General features: G+C 36.7%; 2 protein-coding genes across 3 annotated transcripts in view; both read left to right on the plus strand.

Annotated features, from left to right (window-relative positions):
* The window catches only part of efl1 (elongation factor like GTPase 1), a 292,867-nt gene that overhangs the window by 103,749 nt on the left and 165,167 nt on the right, over positions 1-23,951 (plus strand). The window lies entirely within an intron of this gene.
* Positions 1-23,951, plus strand: part of adamtsl3 (ADAMTS-like 3) — a 169,629-nt gene that overhangs the window by 102,751 nt on the left and 42,927 nt on the right. Inside the window, exons 8-15 of one of the 2 annotated variants that reach the window (XM_060883894.1) lie at positions 844-918; positions 5,577-5,740; positions 9,467-9,578; positions 11,081-11,219; positions 11,468-11,518; positions 12,043-12,247; positions 12,850-12,997; positions 18,722-18,806. In XM_060883894.1, coding sequence (XP_060739877.1) covers positions 844-918; positions 5,577-5,740; positions 9,467-9,578; positions 11,081-11,219; positions 11,468-11,518; positions 12,043-12,247; positions 12,850-12,997; positions 18,722-18,806 — 979 coding nt within the window. Of the gene's footprint in view, positions 1-843; positions 919-5,576; positions 5,741-9,466; positions 9,579-11,080; positions 11,220-11,467; positions 11,519-12,042; positions 12,248-12,849; positions 12,998-18,721; positions 18,811-23,951 lie in introns of those variants that run through there. The other variant, XM_060883901.1, reaches the window with a different exon arrangement.

The following is a 23,951-nucleotide window of genomic DNA, read 5'->3' on the forward strand; positions in this document are numbered from 1 at the left end:
CTGGTTTAAAAGGGTGTACATTTTGAAAGAGTGCAGACCAGATTCCAGCATGTCTACATATGGCAGTATAACTATAACCGGGAGAAAGAACACAGGCCTGTAAGACAGGCAACACATAAAGAACCTAGTCTCCAGTCCACTATCAACAAGCTATGTCTGACTAAACAAATATGTTTTCAGTCTAGAATTAAAATCTTGCGAAGTGCGTATGCAGAGTGGCATGACAGTTCACTCAATAATTTAGTCACTAACTCAGTTAAACATGATCAGAAACTCACTCATTGACTCCCTGACTCACTCATTCACTCTTTGATTCACTCACTGGCTCACTCAATCAGTTATTGACTCATCCTCTGATTCACTCATTCAGTCACTTATTCACTCTCTTACTTATTCACGTATTGACCCACTTTCTCATCCACTGGTTCACTTATTCACTTATTCACTGAGTTAACCACTTACTCACCCACTGATTCAGTCTTTCACTCACTGACTCACTTATTCATTCTCCATTCTCACATACTCATGAACAATACGACTCATTTAAAAGTTAATCACTAACTCATTCATACACTCATTAATTCATTGCCAATGGATTACTCATTCATGTTTAGCATTCTGTAGATTCTCCACAGAATGCTATCTGAGATTCAGCAAACTGCTTACACAGAAATTTGAAAAATAATGTCAGCAGTTGTTATGATTGACATGACTCAATTTTCTTTCCACATCAGCAAGACAAGCAGAAGGTGATGTTTAAGATTGCAGTGTACATGGGTTTCTTGTTTGGAAAAAAAAAGGGACTTTCAATGTTTTATCCATGTTTCTTCACTCTTATTAAAGCTTTGAAGACGGTGGTTGAAGTTCCTCTAGGAAGCCGAGGCCTGAGACTCACAGCCAAGGGTCCTGATGTCATATGTGAGTTCCTTTATTCATATGCATTTATTACGTTAGCAGTTTTGTTACATTAAACAGCACAGAACTTAATCTGGCCATTGGATTTGTCTATAAGATGAAAGGATGATTAAGAACCTCAAAACTAATTATTATTTAGAGCAAAAATGCACTTTTGATATTCCATATATAGCTAATCAGCCTAGATATTTTGAGTTTGCTTCTGTATTTTTTAAATGGCGCAGCGAGATTAATGTAATAAGGTATTGTGCAAACTGTACGCAATAACACACTCACCTTAAAAAAAAATCATCATCTGTTCAAATATTGTCTTGTGAATCACTTCCAATTTTTTTGCCTTCAAACACTGGCCATATTATATTGTCTTGGCTGATTGACCGAGTGTAGGATTAAGTGAAAATTGGATGCTTGGTGTACTGCCACTTAAAAAAAAATTCAATCAGCATCAATCCAAGGGGAAGACTGAATCAATGAAAAATATTTCCACTTAACACTAATCCTACACTGAGTAGTGGTACAGTGGTATAGTGCTTTGATTGTGAGCTGGGGTTACAGTTTGTTTGGAGTTTCACATGTTCCCAATACGTGGTTGTGTTTGTGTGTGTTGCCAGTGTATTATATTAGACACATGCAAACATATATGTCTTTAAACACTCATGTGCCTACTGTAAACTGTCAAAAAGTATATTATTCTGGTATACTTTGGATATTATTAAAAGTTTTATCTTTCCACTTGGGTTTAATTTAAAACAAACTGGAAAAAAATACCTGTGGTTATTTGAAAGCATGCTAGATGGAACTTTTTTTTTACCTATTGGTTAAAATCTATCAATAGCTTGTTCAGCTTGTTATAACTATTCAGGTTACAGAATGCATTATATTTTGAAGTCTCAAAGGCTTAAAAAAAATGATGTACTGTAGGACAAACTATTTTATACACACACACACGCACACACAAATGTTTCAAGTATTCATGCCATGATTCTCCAAAAACAACAAGTTTTTTCATGGAAACCAGAAAACAATAAAATTACACCGGTTTAAAATTTCTGTTTTGATTAGACATTGGAAATGAACTATTCGTTTCTTCCTTAAAGGTACTTTAGGGTAATGGTGTAAACAATCCACCAATTCGCTTTCATTACACCAGTAACTAATTCAACAACACCTTCTAATTCACTGCTGGATGTTCCAGGGGCATCACTGAAGCAGGCTAGATCATATCCAGGGGGTGTTTCAATCTGTGTAATTACCTGACACAGAAGCCAATAATACGTTGACTGAATCAGTGAAGCAGTCTGGGTTGGAAAGAAATCAGCCTTAGTGTGTCTTCCATATAAGATTTTGTGTATTTTTCTAATTACCACTGGTGGTGCTGTTGAGTTAGTTTCCACAAAGTTGCAAAGTAATCAATCTTAATACATTTGTTATTTATCCAAAGCGAATTACATTTATCTCATTTATACAGCGAAGCAATTGAGGTTTAAAGGCCTTGCTCAAGGGTGCTGGTGTGGCAGATTGGTGGACCTGGGATTCAATATTCACATCCGTCTGATCAGTAGTCCAACACCTTAACCACTGAGCTAACACTTTCCCACCCAAAATCACATTATAAAAACATTACATATTATGACATACTATTATATATATATCCCTGTTAAGAATGTACTATGTACGCCAAGAGGTTTTATGTTGAAAATGATGGAATTTTAAGTCTATTATTATTTTTTATACAATTGCAGCTGTTAATTACTTTAAGTCTGACTGCACATCTGACTCCTTGCAAAATCTAAACCTCACTGACCTTTTCATTGCACCTTTTCCTGTGCTGCATGCTCTTCTGTTTTGTGGCCTACGCAATTTTTCACCAAGAGAGATCCCCATCCTGCCTAATCCCCAAATCCTGGTTTCTCGTGGAAACAATTATGGGAGCTGTGTATTGTATGAGTTTGTGACTGTTCTGTACAGAAACAAAAAGACATAGAAACACGATTTACTGAATTCAGTGATCTACTGCGCATATGAATGTGATTTTTTTTTCCTCAGACTTTTACTGGCTGTTTCTAAAACATGCTTGGAAATATCAGATCCTTTGTGATAAATTGTAGACTGAGAAAATGATGTTACTGCACACTCGATGAATGGTCACCATGAGAGCCATGAGCAAGTCCCTGTAGTTGTTGAGCCCCAACATTAGCCCACTTAACATCCCCCATGTCATTGCACAAGAATATACTTTATGCATATAGCCAGAGAGACACAAATATTCTCAAACACACACACAAATACACACAAACACAAATTTACCTGCCTTGTTAAAACCCCTCCATTTTCACCATCTGAAATGAATACAGTATGTACTGTAAGAGTTTAGAAAGATGTGTTTTCACAGATCATTTAAACAGGAGACTCACAATATAGATGTGGAAATGTCCACTGGAGACGAAAAGGTAGACAATGGAAAGAGACAACACATACACTGCCAATGGTACATTGCACAGCAGTCAAGTTTGTGAACTCCAGAGAAACTAAATATTATCAGAAGCGAGTTAGAGATGGATAATCAGATTTCCTGTGGATGGGGCCACGGTTACTGTTACCATGCTGAGAGAGATTTCCATTAGCAATGGATTTAATGGAAAGCTTGTTTTGGGAAATGCTTAATATGCTGAGCATGTGGGAGTGTGTGTGACCCTGTCTGCTGCTGTGTGGAGAGTTTGAGTGCATATGACAATAAACGTCCCTTTACTGCGTGTATAGAACCCTAAACCCTGCTTTGTGGAGTGTGTGCAACCATAAATAATGGCAAAAACGTTAGCAATTCGATTGCTCCCAAATGGAAACCATGTTTTGGGAACAGCCCAATGCACCCTACCACAAACACACACAGCAATATATTAGTAGGAAAACATACACTAGATGAACAGGAGAGATTTACTACTTTTATGACTAGCACCTGAATATGATTTGAAATGTTGTTACTTTTACTTTTTTGTGGGAACTTTCTCCACAATGTGCTCAGCCTCTTATTTTTCATATTGATTTACACAAACAAATCTCTTGCTTGATTATTACTTTTTTTCTATGATGTGGGGACAGATTGAAAACAGATCTGTCAGAAAGCAGCCAAACATCTCCGTCTCATTATTCCAGCAGCACCTGCTTGCAGCGAGTGTAAAGGCTTGGAGTGTAAAATGATCTTGGGTTATAATTCATGCTAAACTTTTTTTGTTTAGTTGCAAATTGTGCTTTTAGGATTAAATCCTTTCACATGAAAGCAAAAATGATCATACTTTTGGAGTTTTGCTTTCATGTTCATGTTGAACTGGCAAGGGTTATTACATCAGAATTTCTAAGAGCCTATTAGATTCAAAATGCAAATGAGCTGATAAAAAAATCACGTCCAACAATACTGTAGGCGTGAATGTAGCTTAGCATAAAACTGGATCAGAGACTGCCTTTTGTGCCTTGTTTTTATGGACACTGAAAATAATGTTGGGCACAATTTCTAAAATGGAAATTTTCAGGTATTGTGAAAAAGAAAAATTTCATCTTAGAAATTGTGCCCAACATTATTTTGAAAAAAATAAAAAACAACAACAATGCACCTCAGAATCCTCCATAAAGGCCAAAGAAATTCCCAGGTTTTTTCTTCTGATTTATGAAAAAAAGAAGCTATTCAACTGTTACATGCTTTGGTTTGTAGGGGTTATTAATAATGATTAATAACATCATAAATATTTTAGTCACAGTATATTCATAGTCCTTTTTTCTTAGTTCTCTACAGTCTTAGTCCTTTTTTTTTATTTGAATTGTATTTGAATGCATTTTATTTATTTTTACTTTATCCTGATAAAGCAAGCCTGTTTTGTGAAAACCTTTGAACATATTTAAACAGCATTTACACACTAAGTGATGCCAGTGGTGATATTAGAAATAAGGGCTAAAATCTAATCTGAAATGAAATTATTACTGTTGTGCAATGCATTATATCACAAGGTCTTGTTGATGACATCAATAGAATGTTCCAGGGCAAGCTATTATACACATGCACACACACACACACACACACACACACACACACACACACACACACACACACACACACACACACACACACACACACACACACACAAAGACATATCTACTTAATGAATTTAGATTATATTTGGATTATTCAGCTGTATTTCACATTGCCCTTTGTCAATGTAAAATCTAGGGGTGTTGCATTCTGTGTAATAACCTGATGCTACTGTCACTGATGGTCTAGATCAATCTATATTCTGGTATAGAAGGAAATCAGCCAGAAACCTTTTTCATATCATTTTGCCTCAATTTTTTCATGACTATTGCTGATGTTTGATTCCAGTTAGCTTCAAAATAATCCATCAAAAGCAGTAAATAATCATACTTGGAAGTCAAAATTGAAATTCTATATATATCATACATCTCTGAGTATGGTTGACTGTAAACCTTATTGGCTGTGTGTCAAGCTCTACAGTATGTATGCTGCTGTTGTCTCATGTTTTTTGTGTTACCCCTATTATGTTTGCACAGCTCAGGCTAAAAGAAGGAGAACAAGGAGAATACACAGTATGGATCATTTTACATCCAAAAGATTTTTCCTTGTCTTGGCTAATGTTGGTTTGTCTTTGCGTTAGTAATCGAAGCTCACAGTCTCAGCGACAGGAAAGAGGAGCTGGTGTTGAGCTCCCCAGGCTCATATACTCTGGCCAACAGCACTGTGGATTATCAGAGAGGAAGGGAAGCTGACCGACAGATTCTGCGCTGCCACAGGCCACTTACTGCAGACTTCACCATCAAGGTGAGCAAAAAAAACAAGAGGATGAAGGACAACATTATTGTACATCTGTGTTGTGTTGTTGTATTATCTTAGATTGTGATAATGTTATCTTGGATTTAGGAAATATCCTTGGGCTTTGAAATTGAACTTTATTAACAAACCTTCTTAATAACAAATTGTATTATTAACAAAGAAATAACACATGAGCAATTACGGTTTTATGGAATATTGAACAGCCATGCTGATATTCAGAATAACCCCACAATTGTGAGTTGAGTCTGAAACTAACTGAGTTCTGTAATCAAGAAATTGGTATAGTGTATAGATTATGCAAGATTTTGGACACAATTTTGCCGTATATTCTGTTTTTTCAGCTGATAGTGGAAATAGTTCCCACGTTCGCTCTATAACATGCCGCCTAGCTCGCATCTATTTGTACATACCTGTTAGAGGTGCTTCTGGAAAATTTGAATTTCTTTTCATCATCTTCCAGAGAACTTTCATATTTTTATAACATTATTTATATTATGTTATATTCCTGAAAAATGCTGTGTCTACCAATGCTGCTGCTAACACTACTGTGGTAAGTGGAATTTTATGTGGTCAACATAGAGGAGCAGATTTCTACACACACTGAAACGTCTTAGTGTGGTTATAGGAAATATAAACATCTTGGAAAACAGCTCAACCAATCCAATTAGTGTAACTTTCAGTTTCCATTGGTTGAAGAAAAAGCTATCCCAGTTACTAAATCTGTCTAAATCTACCAAATCAATTTTATAAAAAATCCACTTAGTGTTATCTCTTCTGCTGACTCGACAACAAAGATCTACTTCATAGATCTGCAGGCTTTTGTTCTATTGTTTCGGTCATATTGTGAACAGTGTTTGCCCCCTCTCACCATCCTGACTTACAGTTTTTATTGAGTCTTAGATTCAGACTCTGATACTTTCAGTCTTTTGAGCCCCAGACAGGGCGGCTATTGAGAAAAACACAGCACATGCAAAAGCAGGATTGTGACATAATTCACACTATTCTTCTTTGTAAATTACTGCCAACTTGCTTGTTAACATGACATACATTGTCAAAAATGTTGTCTAGTCAAATGTTGTCTTGTCAATCTAGTTGCAGATGTAAATTATAACCCAGTAAATCAAGATCAGTGTATTTACTGTGACTAGACTGTTCACAGCTTCTCTTCTTGATTAAAAGTGTTATAATAATAATAATAATAATAATAATAATAATAATAATAATAATAATAATAATAATAATAATAACCTTTATTTTCTATAGCGCCTTTAAAAGAACATGTCAAAGCGCTTCACAAAAGCAAAATAAAATTAACAAAATTACACACATAATATAAAGATTAAAATTAAAGCAACAAAAATAGACTATAAAATAAGAACTATGTAAAATTACAATTAGTCAAATTAAAAACTACCCTAAAAAATTAAGTTTTAAGCTGAGATTTAAAAGTGCCAAGAGATGTTGCTTGCCTTATCTCAGTTGGTACAGTAATGAATTCCACAGTTTTGGAGCTAGTGAACAGAAGGCCCTATCTCTCATTGATTTTAAACGAGTTAAAGGAACAGTTAAAAGACCAGTTTCAGAAGAACGAAGGTCGTGAGATGGAATATAAGGAATTAAAAGTTCAGCCAAATATTGAGGAGCTAACCCGTGTAAGGCCTTGTACTGTAGGTAAGCATCAGAATCTTAAAATCAACCCTAAACCTAAAGGGGAACCAGTGCAAGGACTCCAAAATGGGAGTAATGTGATCTTTTAACTTTGTTCTAGTAAGTATTCTCGCCGCCGAATTTTGCACTACCTGCAATTTGTTTAAGGTAGCTTTAGACACCCCAGCCAACAAGGCATTGCAGTAATCAATACAGGAAAACACAAAAGTGTTGATCAGTCTCTCAGCAACAGAAAATGACAGCATTGGACGCAATCTGACAATATTTCTGAGATGGAAGAAAGAAGTTTTAACTGTATTTTGGATATGTGGCTCAAACGTTAAATTGCCATCAAAAATTACCCCTAGATTCCTCAATTTTGTTTGAAACGCCACATTTGAACCATCAAGAGTTAGCTTGACTGACCCGGCTTTGCGTAGTTGGTGGGGTGAGCCAACAAGCATAATCTCGGTCTTTTCACTCTTAAGACAAAGAAAAATGTTCTTGGTGGTTTTATAAATATTGCAGACTATACTGTTGCCATGTATTCTCACTGAAATCATGAAAGAGCTCTCTTCAATAGTTCTATAATTTCTTAGATGGCGATAGAAAGGGAAATCTGCTGCTTTTTCTAAGCCACAGACGTCAGTGTTGCTCTTATATTTAAACTGAGATGAACAGAAACCAGAACACCCACAGCTTCCAGTCTTTCAATTTTACAGCCCACAGAGCTTTGGAGACAATATTCCTTGTGTGTTGAATCCTTGTACCTTTATACTTATTACTTGGTTACATTTCTGTCGTTAAAGATGTTATTAAACTTCTGAACATTGGGTTCTAAGGCTTCGATTGGATGTTGTGTGCCCTGCCAGTATAAAAGTGTGTCTAGATCAACAATCTATTTTGATCTCAGGGGTGAACTCAAGGGTGGACTCATCCAAATGCACAATTACCTTTGTGAACAATCAGCAACTAATGTAATCTAACTCTGCATATAACCAGATTGACTACAATGACTATAAAAAGTCATTGACTTATGCCTACAGTAGTAGGCTAGTCTATAAGCTAGTCATTATACTCTCCTGACAATGTCTGTGGTAATTAATCATTAAGTGATTACAGCATTGCCAAACAATCAAACATCATCTCTGACTAACATTTTGTCCAAGAGCCATAGTATTCTCTCTTTGCTCATAAAGTGGCTTCATTTTTACTTGAAGTGTTTAACTGCAACATGATTGTGTGCTGTGCTAACATTAGTGTTATATAACTGTTGTTGCACTGTGCAGCATTTTGCTCAGTTTTGTCACTGTTTCCACATCTCTTAGTATGATTGATTCTGGAAAGATTGTCTAGCATCTGTTTAAGTTAACAAATATGGCTAGTAAAAATAATTCAGACAGACTGTATCCTCAGTTTGCATGTATATATGAGTGGGTAATGGGATTTGGAAAAAGGTTTGATTTGAGACACTGAGAAATATATGAACCAATTGGAGCATGCTCTATCAAATTAGACATTTTCTTTTGCATAAGTCAGTAGGACACCCCTGGGGTTGAGGGCTTGAACCTTTGGGGGTTTTCATCTGGACATGCATTTTAGGCCGATTGGCATCTCTAAATTGTCCAGATTAACCTGGGATAGGCTTTTTGTACCCTACGACCTTGTGTAGGATAAGTGTAATGGAAAATGTATGGATGAATAGATAGCTGTTGGAAAAAAGCTGTTGCACAAAGTGAGAATTCAAGTGCATTACACGGAGCCCTAAAAAAAGCATCAAACGGGATGTTTAACAAGTACATAGGGCTGTGATGGTCAGGTGTCTGCTTACTTTGGCCTATAAAGTGTATTTGGGTTTCTCTCATTTAGACAGTTGAGCGGCTTCAGAAGAGAAGCAATGCTCTAAACACAATGTGGAATTTAATACCGCTGACAGTACGAATGGTTTGCTTGGCTCATACTACAATGGTACATTACAAAGTTTTTGTCAATTTCCCACAGAGGCTGCTAACTATTGTGTGTGTTATGTGAAATGTATGATATCCGTCTTTTCCTTTTTTTTCTCAGGTGAAGTATGCAGCTCCTAAAGACACAGTGTTCATGTTCATGTTCTACCAGCCGATCCGTTACCAGTGGAGAGAGACGGACTTCTTCCCCTGCTCTGTAAAATGTGGAGGAGGTAAAACACAAACTCGGGCACCTGGGACAAGCATATGAAGTATACTGGCTTTTTTTTTTTCACTTCCAAGTTGCACAGCAGGCTCTAAACAGGCTCAGTAGGTTTTTTATTTTACTTTACCCATCCAATAACCAGAGAATGAAAAACTTCACTCCCTGTTGACTTACAAACATGAAAACTCTTTATCTGATATGTTGGTAATGATAACAATTGATACCCTGGGAAGGTATTCTGTATTGGAACGTCTGCATCGGGACTAACACATTCAAAATAAAAACTTGCCTTAAACCTTAAAAGAAATACGATAGAAAAAGAGACTAATAGAGCACATTTTTTTAGAAAGAAAAAATGTTTTAGATCACTTAAGCTACAGCACATCCTAATAAGTAGGAGAAACATTAAGAAATCAACTTTGCACACTGAACTAGAAGCCTTAGCAGTGGAATCTGCTGTAAGTATGCAGTATGTGTGTGCTTTCTGCTATGAAGCGTGAAGGTTAGTGAGAGGTGAAAAACTGTGGCTGCTAAATTGTAGACAAATCATACAATGATCACTTTTATTGCTGTCAAATTTATATATTTAATCATGTCCTCAAAAGGCATTTCAGTACTTGTGTATATTTACAGTAAGTTGCATCCAATACAGGTTCCTATCCCTGGTTCAGGATTTCTCCTACACATTTTAGAGGATTTCGTACTCTAACACACCTGATTCAGTAAGTCAGCTAATTCGCAGCCCTTCCTGGGTTGAAGTAGGTGCATTAAAACAATAGGTTGAATGTTAAGAGTCCTAAATCATGAATATCAAGGTTAAATGTAATGGTTGTTGAAAGCTAGTGTTAAAACTATTTTGTGGTTATAATACAGTATAGTGTTTATACACTATAGCCAATAGATAATAACACTAAGGCGGTCACTAGGTGACCTTGTGTCCTAACAATAAAATTCCTGTAAAAAATTAAAGTAACATTTTAACAACGCATTCATCAATAAACATACAAAAGTGTTTTAAGCATTATGGGCAAATCTGTTCATTTAGTAGTTATATAGTAAAATAATTCATGGTGCATAAAGGAACCTTAAGCATCACTCATGTACTTTAAAGCTTTATGCTAAAACCTACTTAAACATACACCACATGCACCTTCCCAAGATAGGTTAAAGAGACAAAAGATGTACAGTATGCCTGATGTTACCAGCTCAAAGAAAAGGTTCAGTTTGCTGCCTTTATTTCTAATAAATGAATTACTGCTAAATACTATAAATATGAGACAAATACTATCTAAGCAAATATTTTTTTGTGAGTGTTATGTAACTTCTTATTAGAAATCCAATTTTAATGATCCCTATAAATAAGTTGGGTAGAGTTCACAGTGGAAGGGCTAGGAGACTAATATAATCTTGTTTTTAGTATATGTGTGAGATTTGTATTTAATTTCCCATTTTAATTCTTGTGCAAATCAAGATCTCTAATTCAGTACTAACTGAGTATTCACTTCTTAGGATACCAGCTAAACTCGGCCGACTGTGTGGACATCCGCTATAACAGAACTGTCGCAGATCATAACTGTCACAGCTTTCCAGAGAACACTAAACCCAAACCGAAGCTGAAGGAGTGCAACATGGAGCCCTGTCTCGAAAGGCTGGTTCACACACACACACACACACACACACACACACACACACACACCAAACCACCATAAGCATGCCAAAGCCAACAAACTCTGTGATGAGTGTAATATTTTACTTTATAAGGGAACACACTGATCGTGTGGTTGACACTGACTTATGTAAACTAATAAACTTTAGAGGCCTCATGATTCACACTGTGTAAAGTATGCATATTTTGTTTAGAGAATGGACGTTATAAAAAGCCTGTTTTCTCCACAGTGATGGCTTCAAAGAGGTCATGCCTTACGATCACTTCCAACCTCTTCCACGGTAAGTAAAGTCCCCACACTGATTACATGTCATCATTCAGTAGATGCGCTTATTCAAATAAAGATTGACCTTTGCTCGAAGGCCCAACACTGGCACTGGTGGTCAAACTCTGGGAACGTTCTGTGTGTAAAACGGCCGGTTCAAAGCCAGAAGCTTTGGCATGGTTAGAACATAAGATTGCTGTTGTACAAACTATACATTCTGCTTATAGTTGTAATTATTTACATGACTGCTATGAAAACAATGTAGGTGGTTTTGAAATTAATTACTAAAATGAACAAATTTAATCATGCAACCCTTAATCAGTGTATGAGTGGATTATTGGAAGAATCAGATAATCAAGGTGATTTCCATTCATATCTTAATCTAGAAGATGATTGAATTTTGGAATGAATGGATTTATGCAGTACTGCTGCTATGTTGTTGGTGGAGGAGGAGGAAGAGTAGGATGATGATGATGAGGTTGAAGAAGAGATGAAAAAAGTATGTGTTAATCTTTATTTCTGTGTATTGTGGGCATGTAGGTGGGAACAGAACCCCTGGACATCGTGTTCAGCATCATGTGGAGGTGGAAGTCAGGAGCGCAGTGTGGTGTGTGTGGAGGAGGACATGCAGGGCCAGATTGTTCAGGTTGAGGAATGGAAATGCACACACTCTCCACGGCCTGTCTCCAAACAGAGCTGCAACAATTTTGAGTGCCCAAATTGGTTGGCGATGGAATGGTCTCAGGTATATACTATTCACACACTCTTCTTCCCACCAATTTGTCCACCCATCCCACCATCCTTCTATCAATTTACATATTAATCCATCAGTGTATTCATTTGCCATCTGTTCAATTATTCATATAACAAAAGCAACAACAATAATAATACCAACACATCTACAGTAAGTAATTCTTCATCAAAAATACCCGTCTTTCCATCCCTCCATTAATCCTTCTATCTATCAACCTCTCCATCATTTCATCTTTCCATTCCTTTTCCATTCACATTTTCTAATCTTTCATGGATCCTTTTGTACATCCATGCCACTATCCCTTTGTCCATAAAACAAACCTTTGAGTCACTCCACCAATCATTGAAAAAATTGTGCATAACAATTAGCATCTGTATCTATACAGTACATATATTACCAACATGTAGTCTATCTATCTATCTATCTATCTATCTATCTATCTATCTATCTATCTATCTATCTATCTATCTATCTATCTATCTATCTATCCCAATAACCTAAAGCAGTAAGAGCAGAGTGCTCTGTGATGTTATTGGAAATTAGAAACAGTGTCAGGCTTGACAAGCAATTATCTCTTGCATGTGTTTTTACAGTGTACAGTTACCTGTGGGCGAGGTTTGCGTTACCGTGTGGTTGTGTGTGTGGATCATCAAGGAGAGCACACAGGAGGCTGCACATCTGAGCTCAAACCCCACATCAAAGAGGAGTGCTTAGTGCCAATCGCATGTCACAAACCTAGAGGTAGGAATCATACACAATAAGTGACAATGAGAAAACACCAAGGCGGCATCAATAATTATAGATGATATATTCATTATTGTGTTGTTTTAATTTGTCTGTTTGTTGGGGGGTTATTATTAATCAGTATTTTTTTTATTTTTATTCATTATAAGCGTTTTGGATTCAGAAGAATGTTGTGCTGAGGTCAGAAGAACACATATACAAGTCTGTCAGGGATTAAAAAAACCTATTCAATAAAAGTATTTTCAATGAGACACTGAAAACTAAAAGCTTACTTTGTATACATGAAAAGGGGAATGGGAGGTGATCTGGAAACTTGGGTCTGATGCTACTCTAGGAGGAAAGCACTATAGAGGGGTAATGTCCTGAAATGGTGTTATAGTTTGGTTGTTATACTGTACATGTTATACCTAGCACCTTGAAAATAAGACAATAGAGCTAGTGGTGTTGGATGGGGGGGGTGTTAACCGGCACGGACAGAATAAAGTAAAAAACAAACAACTTTTTATTAATTCCTATATTATATATTTTTTAAACAGTATCCGTGGGGCACGGTGGCTTAGTGGTTAGCACGTTCACCTCACACCTCCAGGGTTGGGGGTTCGATTCCCGCCTCCACCTTGTGTGTGTGGAGTTTGCATGTTCTCCCCGTGAGTTGGGGTTTCCTCCGGGTACTCCGGTTTCCTCCCCTGGTCGAAAGACATGCATGGTAGGTTGATTGGCATCTCTGGAAAATTGTCCGTAGTGTGTGATTGTGTGAGTGAATGAGAGTGTGTGTGTGTGTCCTGCGATGGGTTGGCACTCCGTCCAGGTTGTATCCTGCCTTGATGCCCGATGACGCCTGAGATAGGCACAGGCTCCCCGTGACCCGAGGTAGTTCGGATAAGCGGTAGAAGATGAGTGAGTGAGAGTGACAGTATCCATTGTCAAAAGCGCTATGCAAATAAAATTTCATTAAACTGAATTAATGAAATGTGTTGCTGAAGACATGTGATACTGAGTGATGAGAGACAGGAGAGATTGAAAGGAGAAGGCGGCAAGAAATATCTGGTCGCTGAACACTGAATTGTTACTTAATGTGTAAAGATGGAGCGAGAAAGAGAATGAGAAAGAAAGATAGAGCAAGGCTGCGGGGGTACTAGAGGGTGAGTGAGACAGATGGAATGAAAGAGGAAATATTCAGAGAGGATTTCAGAAAATTTAAGAGCAATAGAATATAAGGAAGCATAAAGAATAATGGTAGGTTACTTTAATGTGTTGCTAAAGCGGTGTGAAGAAGCTGAAAGAGAGAAAGGTCACAACTGTTACTTGGAAAAGGCCACATTTAGTAAATAAAATGTATAGAAAAAACAAATTACAACATTCTGGCAACCAGATTTTGAGCTGAAATCAGCCTTGATGATTCACTGTCGTACACAACTTAATTTTAGTCTCATTATATCACAATACAATCCCATTTGTAGTTCAGTGACAGTTTGTGGTATTTTGTGGTTTTCACCACAAAATGCCACAACATTTCTTTAAAGTTTTATGAGATTTTTGCAAACATCTTAGCTATTATTAAAATGACAATTTGAGGCACTTCTGTAATATCTATTATGTGCATGTGACCCTCAATTCAGAGATGGGATAATTAAAAAAAAGAATAATTCCTTTTTTTTTACAGTACATTTGCAGTTTGCAAAAATGACCCACTAAGTCTTACACTGTGTTAATATTGGCACACAATATCACACCATTCTCATACATCAAGTAATATGCTCATTAAATGGAACACAGATGGCAGAAAGCTCATTCGGATTTTTTTTACTCTGTTTGGTCAGACATTCACTACAGCTGTCAAAGTGAAGTATCTCAATCTAATTGAGACCAATAAAAGGAAAACAGCATTTTTTTTTTGTTTTTTTTTATGTAATAAATGATTTAACAAGATATCATAATTAGAGTCAGATATTCCACCTACACACAGTAGACCTGAGCACATTCATAAGTCAGGTTTTATTCAAAATCTTTCACCCTGAAACTGCACGAGGATTATTCAGTATACGTTTCTGAATGATTAAATATTTGAATGACCATAAGTGATCTGACTTTCTTAGTAGCATCATCTTAATAATCAGCATGTATTCTAGATCCTATTCCAACCAGACAAGTAAAGACAAATAGTATTTGGGATAGAAATAGTGCATGAGTGAAATGACAGAAGAAATAAGGATATATTTAAAGAGAGCGGTTATTAAAATGATGTCTGTAAAGCGATAGAACGAATATAACAAATATAACAAAATAAATAAATAAATAAATTGACAGACATTAGGAATGAGAGTGAGAGAGAGAGATGCACAATACGAAATAAAAAAAGCCGGTTTATTAAGTGCTGTGTTGCTGATGACTTTTGGAGTGAGACAGAAGATCCAAGCTATTGTATTAAGGTAACAGTAACTGCCAGTAATTATTGTTTCACTTTGAAAAAGGGAAAGAAACAATGGAATAGGAAGAATAAGGAAAACGTGATGGATGATTAAATGCTGCGCTGCTAAGGAGGTGATTTGTGGCTGATTTATAAGGGAAACAGAAAACCTGTGACAAGTACATAAGTCTGTATGTGGGATTCATAACCATGAAATGTGGCAGGTGGTCTGACTAATTATATTCTGCAGTTAAATCTACAGTAAATTCTGTTGATTATTCAGATCAGCATTTCATTCGAAGCCCTGCAGTTAAATAAACACTGTTTTCTTACAATCAGCTTTCAAGGCCTGCTTTTCTAACCACAGATTTGACAGACACATCAAATATCTACTGTAAGTCAGGTCTAGTATGATTTAAAGTTAATATACTATATGCATTTTTTTCTCCCTTTACTTTAAAAAGGTTTTCCACACAGATCTGTGGAATTACTGTCCCATCAGCTGGTTGTCTTGGATTGTAGAAGTATTCTCATTAATCTATTTGCAAGATTCAAACAAATGGTGTGCTCATCGACGTTGATAAATATGGCCATGGAAATTTGATATATTATTTGCATCACCAACTGTAGTGCAATCCAGTTGTCTACCAGACAAGTCCAGCTTGCTCCCATACACATTCTACTCATTCCATCTATCCATTTTCTGTAGAACTTACACTATGCAGGATCGGGTGGTACCTGGACCTATCCCACGGACTCAGAGCACATGTTTGGGGGACACCTTGGACAGTATACCAACCAAATAACACCCTCACACTAATTCACACTCTGTGAAAAATTTAGAGCTGCTAAAAAGACTATGATGCATGCAGTTTCACTATTTGTGGCTATCTACTCCACAAGACTAGCTGTTTCTTGGTCAAAGTGTTAATATTTATGCTGCCAACTAAGCAGATGACCTCCTGCTGTACATATCTGATGAGACAAATAGTAGATGTTTCCTGAATGCGGCTTGATTGTTTGGTCTGCAGAAGGTCCCATTTTTTGGTTTAATTTGTACTTGCAGTAATTTGTAAATGGTAGGTTAATGTTATTTTCTAGGTATTTAGCTACTACATGAAGAAATCTGTTGGTTGCAGTTGTGTAATATCAAATTATTTAGTTGGTTAAGGTTGTAAATTATTGAATATCGTGCTAGGGTTTGTTGATGGTGAATTTTGGACATAGAGGGGTTTGTGGTTCAATGTACTCATTTTAGAGCTTGGAAATATAGATATTGATATTCATACTTTTATTGTGCAATCTGAGACTGTAAATTGTAGAATTTCTAAATGTTGAGATTTGGAGACTAATGGGACTCGCATCTGCCATCAGTCCTCTAAAGTTGAGATATATATAAAAGTAGTACTAATGACATTGAGATAGATTTGTGTTACTGCTTATTTGCAATGCCATTGCTTGCAGTAAAACTTTTTTAACAAATAGAGTTATATTGAGAGTACACCACTGTCAAAGTTTTATAGGCATCAATGCATTAACCTTCAGCGAGCAAGGCATGGACAACAGTGGAAAAGACTGAGTAGGACTGAGCTTGGTGGATGAATCTGCCTGCTCTTTTCTCTATATAATGAGTCAGACTTATGCTAAGCCATGTCAGTCTGGGAGATTCTTCTCTAAGATGAATGATGTGTCATTCTTCAAGAGTGCACAGTTGAATCACATAATCTGCACCAGTCCATAAAAAGAATTGCCAAATGTATTCTTGAAGGCCTAAGTAAGTGCACACTCTGTCTCAGTCCATTTGCATTACGTCCTTGCGCTCTTAACATCCTGCAGCTGCTTTCCTTCTTCAGAGGAGTTTGAATTGTAAATCTATAACACATTTGCGTTCTAAGCGCTATACTATTAGTAAAAATGTAAATCTAGTATAAATAGGAGTATTCTTTAACATGTTCAACATTTATTATTATGTTTGTTTTACAGTTTTCACAAAAGAGTTGCGGTCACACCTGAGCCATGTCTATATCGTTTGTACTGAATTTGATTTTAATCTAAACTGCCTACTTTTATAGCAAATATTTGTGGGATTGCTATTACCAAAACACAGAAAATCTCCAAAAGGCATGACTTGAAAGCCAAACCCTCAGACCTCAGAATGTCCGCTGTGTTAAACAGTCAGTTTTACTGCTGTCCTGCAACCCCTACAAACAGTGATAATCATTCCCCACTTCAATAAATGCCTGCTTCCATGAATATTTGATTGGGATGTGGAGTTTTATTAGGCATATTTGGATTTTGTGGGGATTTGTGGGCTATAGAGTAGAATTTGAGCAGAGTGGGATGGGTTTGGGTGGTGTGTGTGGATGTGGATGGGGTTTATTGATAGTAGGCTATGTAGAATGTTATTTTGAAAATTGTAAGTTTTTTCAATATTATATTGTAAATATAGGGAAAATATTGTAAATTGCTGAATAGTTGAAGTTTTAGGTGATAGCAGGATTCATGGGATGTAAAGATTGGGATTGGCTGTTTGAATCATTCATTAGGTGTTTGGTATGTTAATGGTGGAATTTGAAGAACAATGTGTTTGGGCATATTGATGTTTATTGATGCTTTGACTTGTAGAAGCGAAATATACATGGCAGTATTTTTTAGTGTTTATTGGTAAGTGGAATTAGTTGAAATTTGGACTTAGATGTATGGTGCTGGTGAGCATGGTGATGTTTGTTGGTTACTGGATTGAAGATGGTTGATGAGGCCATTGGGATTTGTTGATGTCATGGTAACTGGAAAGGTTTGCTTATGCAGTGTGCAACTTTTCCCAAGTACAGACTTCCAGCTGTGTCTAATCAGCCTCTAAAACCATACTTCTTGATATGCAAATCAAAGAATCTAGTCTCATAAGACTTTTGTCACTAAGCCCTGTACCTGTAACAGTGTTATTTGTATCACTTTCTCTGTGAACACATTTGCAAATGGCTTATGGAAGAGCAGCAGCTTTTGGAAATCTGTTTTTTTTTTTGTTCATCTTGTGAGTTTTATGTAAAATTGAATCTACAGAATATATTTAGGGTGCTTATTCTTGTGAGCTTGTTTTCTAGCTTTGCATTAAAATAAAATATAATGCACGGAGCTTTTAAGCATTTTACTGCAGCCCATGTGTTCAATGCTTGGAAAGTCTGGCCTACTTTTTGAAGAAGACAGGTGTCCATTGTAATAAAGTTGTGAAAGAGGTTGACATTTGGTACTTCGTATTTGATTACTTTGATATACATGTGTTTGTGTCTGCTAACATCTTTGCCCTGGTCTTTCAGAGAGTGTGCCCGTAGAAGCCAAGGTCCCATGGCTAAAACAAGCCCAAGAGTTGGAGGAAACCAGAGTGGCCACTGAAGAGCCTACGTAAGTTTGCATGTTTAACAGCTAGAAAAGTAAATTTGAAAAACAATCTATGTGGTACATTTCTTCCATTACCTTTTGCTGCTTTTGTTGTTTTTATTACTGTCACATTGTCAGATATTGCATATCTCAACAGGTTTATATATGGGCTAAATCCTATGACCATGTTGTATATTTAGCTAATAAACATTTAGGCCTTGAATGACCATTCATATTATAGAAAAAATGTAGGAAACTGGGGTTTTAATGTACCAATGGTTGTCCCTGGGGTGGCAACTTCAGATATAATCTAAGAAAATGAGGACTCTAATCTAATGTAAAATACACTGGAATGTAAAGAGAGCTCTTCATACACAAGGCACCGGTACAGTTCCATTTTTCCTGTTTTTTATCCACTATGGAGTATGTATTTGTGCATTATTTCATCATCAATGGCCATAACAGAGTTTGGATTTGGGTTTGGATTAGGTAATAAGTTACTCTTATTACCTAAGGATTCATTCAAGAGCATTGTGCTATTGTTGGTGCTATCTTCCCTCATCTCTGAAACTGTACCTCAGCTAAGAGCTGCCAAGGGAATGAAAACAGCTCAGTGCATCTCCGGACCATTGAAAAAAGCCACAGAATGAAGGCTTTCCATCCTGCGGTCTACCGAAACCTTCTGTCACAGAGACTCATAAAACAGAAGCATGTGGGGTGAAAGTGTTTAAGGGCTCCGGAGAAGAGAGCAGCATGGGGAGCTTGCTGTTAAGTGTATGTGTGTGTGAAAGTAGGATTAGGATCTGCCGCTTTCCTGATAACTGCTCATGAATTGCACCCTTCAGTACAATATATCATTCAACGACAGGCCTCCCATCCTGTTTCTGCTATGTCAATGTGTTTGCTTAATTTAGCAGAGTCTGGGGAGGTGAGATGCTGTTTTGGTAATCAGCACCATCAGAGAGTGACCCAAGTGTGTGCAAATCACAGCTGGACATCAGCCATGTGACTCTTCATGTGTCATAGGGACTTCATGTGTCATAGGTTTTAGCTCAGGAATAAAAGAGAAATGGACTTGACTTGGATGTGTCATACTGAATAATCTCTGTCCTGCCTCCCATTCTGCTCTCTATTTAGTTCTGTCTTCTTGCACAAGGTCATTTCTTTATAGTAATTTAGTTGTAGCATGTATCTGAATAATTAGATACAGTATTATCTATATTATATTAAAGACTTTACAGTGTTACTGAATAGTCATAAAGGTGGTTTTGACTGAATGTGCTTGAAAATGTCCTATTGCTAAATGTCCTGAGCTAATATCGCTAGCCTTGCTGGGATTTAAAACCTTTTAGAAGAAAACCCCAGAAAAAATTAAAAATGGTGAATGTAAATGGTTTCACTTCTCTTATAGTTAAGTTAAGTTAAGTTAAGTTAAGTTAAGTTAAGTTAAGTTAAGTTAAGTTAAGTTAAGTTAAACCCAAGGTTATATACCAAAATAATAAATACATCCAATATAATGGAAAGTTTCTTTAGATGATAGCAGAATAACATATACCCACATATTATGCACATAATGTTATTACTAAATTATTACTATAATTATTCACTAAATAGCTTAGCTACCTAGCTGGCTAATTAATTGAGCTAATTACTAAGACTATCAAGTCTGCATTCTCTAAAAACTGTGGAGTGTTTTTGTGTTTGTTAATTTTGTGTTCGAGAAGCTACAAACATAACTGTGTCACTTAGGAAGTGATGCACTTGTACATTTTAACATATCCACTGGTCAACAGTTATGCCCATGATTGTTATTACTATTATGGATCTCAGTGAGGTATTTGATTACCCACAAGAAGAAGGACCCAGAAATAAGCAGAAATAAGTTAGCTCAGATAACAGCTGCCTCCAAGATGTAAGAACACAGAAGAGAGCAAATATCTGCCCCAAAATGCTACCTGCCAACGGAATGCAAAGATAGTCTTTCTCTGTCAGTAAGTGGTTAAATAAATAGAGGCAGTCTGGCCTGGGGCTGTCTTTACAAATAAAATAAACCTTTCAGCTCTTTTAACCTTCCTGCAGCTATTTCTTTTATCAGCATATTTAAATTTTAGTATGTTAATTGTAATGTGTCATCACTCCACAGGATAGGAATCTTATAATAAAGTTATAAAATGTGAAATAAAGTGGTAAATCTCACTGGATTTAGCCACTGTTACAATGGCACAGAATCAACAGAATATTTTGTTGAGATATTTATGAAACTTAAATAAAGTATGAATAATAATAATAATAATAATAATAATAATAATAATAATAATAATAATAATAATAATAATAATAATAACACTAACAACAACAACAACAATAATAATAATAATAATAATAATAATAACAACAACAACAACAACAACAACAACAATAATAACAACAACAACAACAACAACAATAATAATAATAATAAAGCTTTTGTGTGTGCTTGAATTATTGAACGAGACAATATAAAAAATTACATTCAAAATTATATTTTTATGCTTATTAAATATAATCAGGCCACATTTCATGTCGGAAATAGAAAAACTGCACTAAGGTTTAAATTGGGCATTTTGAAAAATCATTGCGAACATCTGCTATTTCTAAATGCACCCAGTCGCAAAACCACAAGATAATAACACATGCATGGGGTTTCATAGAGCAGTATCAGAGTAATACAGGAAGCGGAAATATGCAGAAGGCCAATGATGAGTATAGACAGAATGTCAGTTCTAAACCAGCCACATGCATATGTTTCAACTTGGCATGGTTTTCAAATATAAACACAATAAAACGTAAGATTATTTGCAGTACAAGATAGGAAAACCATATGCGGTATATAGTATGCATTATATATGTTCGTTCTTTCATTCTCTTTCTGTTTTATGTTTCTATCTCATTTGTCTTTCTCTGCATCTTTCTCAGTCTCCTCTCTACCTCTTTTTTCTGTCTGTCTTCTGTCTTCCTTTTTTTGTCTCTACGTCCTTCTCTTTCCACTTTCTCCCACATTGAATCACATTACACACAAATTGGATAGGCTCTAAATTTCAGCAGTGCTTTTCTGTAAAGGCTGTTTTCCACTCATCTGTAATGCTGCATGGTGAACTCGTTCTGTGGTTCATTATGACTTTTTGTGATGTCTATTAATATTGTTTTTCTGCGATTTCATTTTGGCACATAATGCTTACTGGCCTGAATTACAGCTATTTTTAGTGCCATATTCCTCCATTATTTTCAGATCACTTTTCTTTCATTAGAATTCCTCTTCATATTGTATTAGTAGTTATGAGTCTTTGGTTTGTGTTTAGCCAATTTGAGCTCTCAAGGCTGTAAAGTGCTTGGTCTAATTTGATAGAACGTATGAAAAAAGTTCAATTAATAGTTACAAAGCCTATATCTGTCCTGATTGCATGGTTTTATTTAGATGATTATTTCTAATGGACCTACATTATTGAATCGAGTACACATGATATATTCTGCATTTATGTTGCTAGATGTAATAAATAGAATTTTTGTAATAAAAATTATAAAGTATAATTTCAAATGTGTGCTTTTGACACAAGTAGATATAGTCCTTGAAAAGGCATTGTGGTTAAACAATGGGTCTTGCTCGATGGCCCAGCAGTGACAGCTTGGTGATGCTGGGATTAAAACTCATGACCTTCCAATCAGTAGTCCAATCAGGTCTTAAGCAGTGAGCTACCACCTCCCCTTATAGGTCCTATTGAACCCCAGTGCATTTGTGTCCATCTTACAACATCATTAAAACTACTATTTTTTATTCATTTGGTACTATTATACATCTGCTTTCTTGTGAATTTTGTGAAGTTTATCTGCTCCTGTATCTTTTCTTCTCCCTACTGTATATCAAAGTAAGGGACATGACCTAATGATGTCATCAATAACTTCAGCACAGGCACAGGTTACTTTACTTCCTAAAAAATGGCAGACCAGCATACAAGTTGTGTTTCAGTTTATGGGAATTGAGGCACAGTTTCAGAGCAACCGAACTCAGATCACCTCCTACAGGTAGTCTATGGTTTGGTGCTGTGGGGCACTTCCCAGTCCACATGACAGTTTTCACATTTCCAATTTTTCATGCAAACCGAGCTGTTTCTGACTAAACTTCCAGTGTGAAAGCCCTCTTAGTAAAGTGTTGGGCCACCACTGAGCCACCTGAATGACTTTAGTGTGTATAGACATCGATTCTACAAATCAGTGGAATTGTACTTAAGCTGCTCAAACAGCGTTTTGACAATGGTGGTGGAGAACATTGTGCACACAGCCACACTCAACACACAGCCATTAATGTCTAAACCGCTGGCCACAAGAGTGAGTACACACCTAAGGGAAAATGTCCAAATTAGGCCCAAAGTGTCAATAATTTGTGTGGCCACCATTATTAACCCTTTTGGGCATGGACTTCACCAAAGCATCACAGGTTTCCACTGGAGTCCTCTTCCACTCCTCCATGACTACATTACAGAGCTGGTGAATGTTAGAGACCTTACGCTCCTCTACCTTCCATTTGAGGATGAACCACAGATGCTCAATAGGGTTTAGGTCTGGAGACATGCTTGGCCAGCTTATCACCTTTACCCTCAGCTATTTTAAAAGGCAGTGGTCATCTTGGAGGTGTTTGGGGTCGTTATCATGTTGGAATAATGTGCTGTGGCCCACTCTCCGAAGAGAGGGGATCATGCTCTGCTTCAGTATGTCACAGTACATGTTGGCATTCATGGTTCCCTCAGTGAACTGTAGCTCCCCAGTGCTGGCAGCACTCATGCAGCCCGAGACCATGACACTCCCACCACCATGCTTGACTGTAGGCAAGACACACTCGTTTCTTCCTTACCTGCTTGCCACCACACATGCTTGACACCATCTGAATCAAATAAGTTTATCTTGGTCTCATCAGACAACAGGAGATGGTTCCAGTAATCCATGTCCTTAGTCTGCTTGTCTTGAGCAAACTGTATGCAGGCTTTCTTGTGCATCATCTTTAGAAAAGGCTTCCTTCTGGGACCAATTTGATGCAGTGTGCGGCAAATGGTCTGAGCAGTGACAGGCTGACCCCCCACCCCTTCAACCTCTGCAGCAATGCTGGCAGCATTCATACCACATGCACTCAACTTCTTT

This window comes from Tachysurus vachellii, chromosome 1, assembly GCF_030014155.1.
Source record: "Tachysurus vachellii isolate PV-2020 chromosome 1, HZAU_Pvac_v1, whole genome shotgun sequence".
In the NCBI taxonomy this organism is placed as follows: Eukaryota; Metazoa; Chordata; class Actinopteri; order Siluriformes; family Bagridae; genus Tachysurus; species Tachysurus vachellii.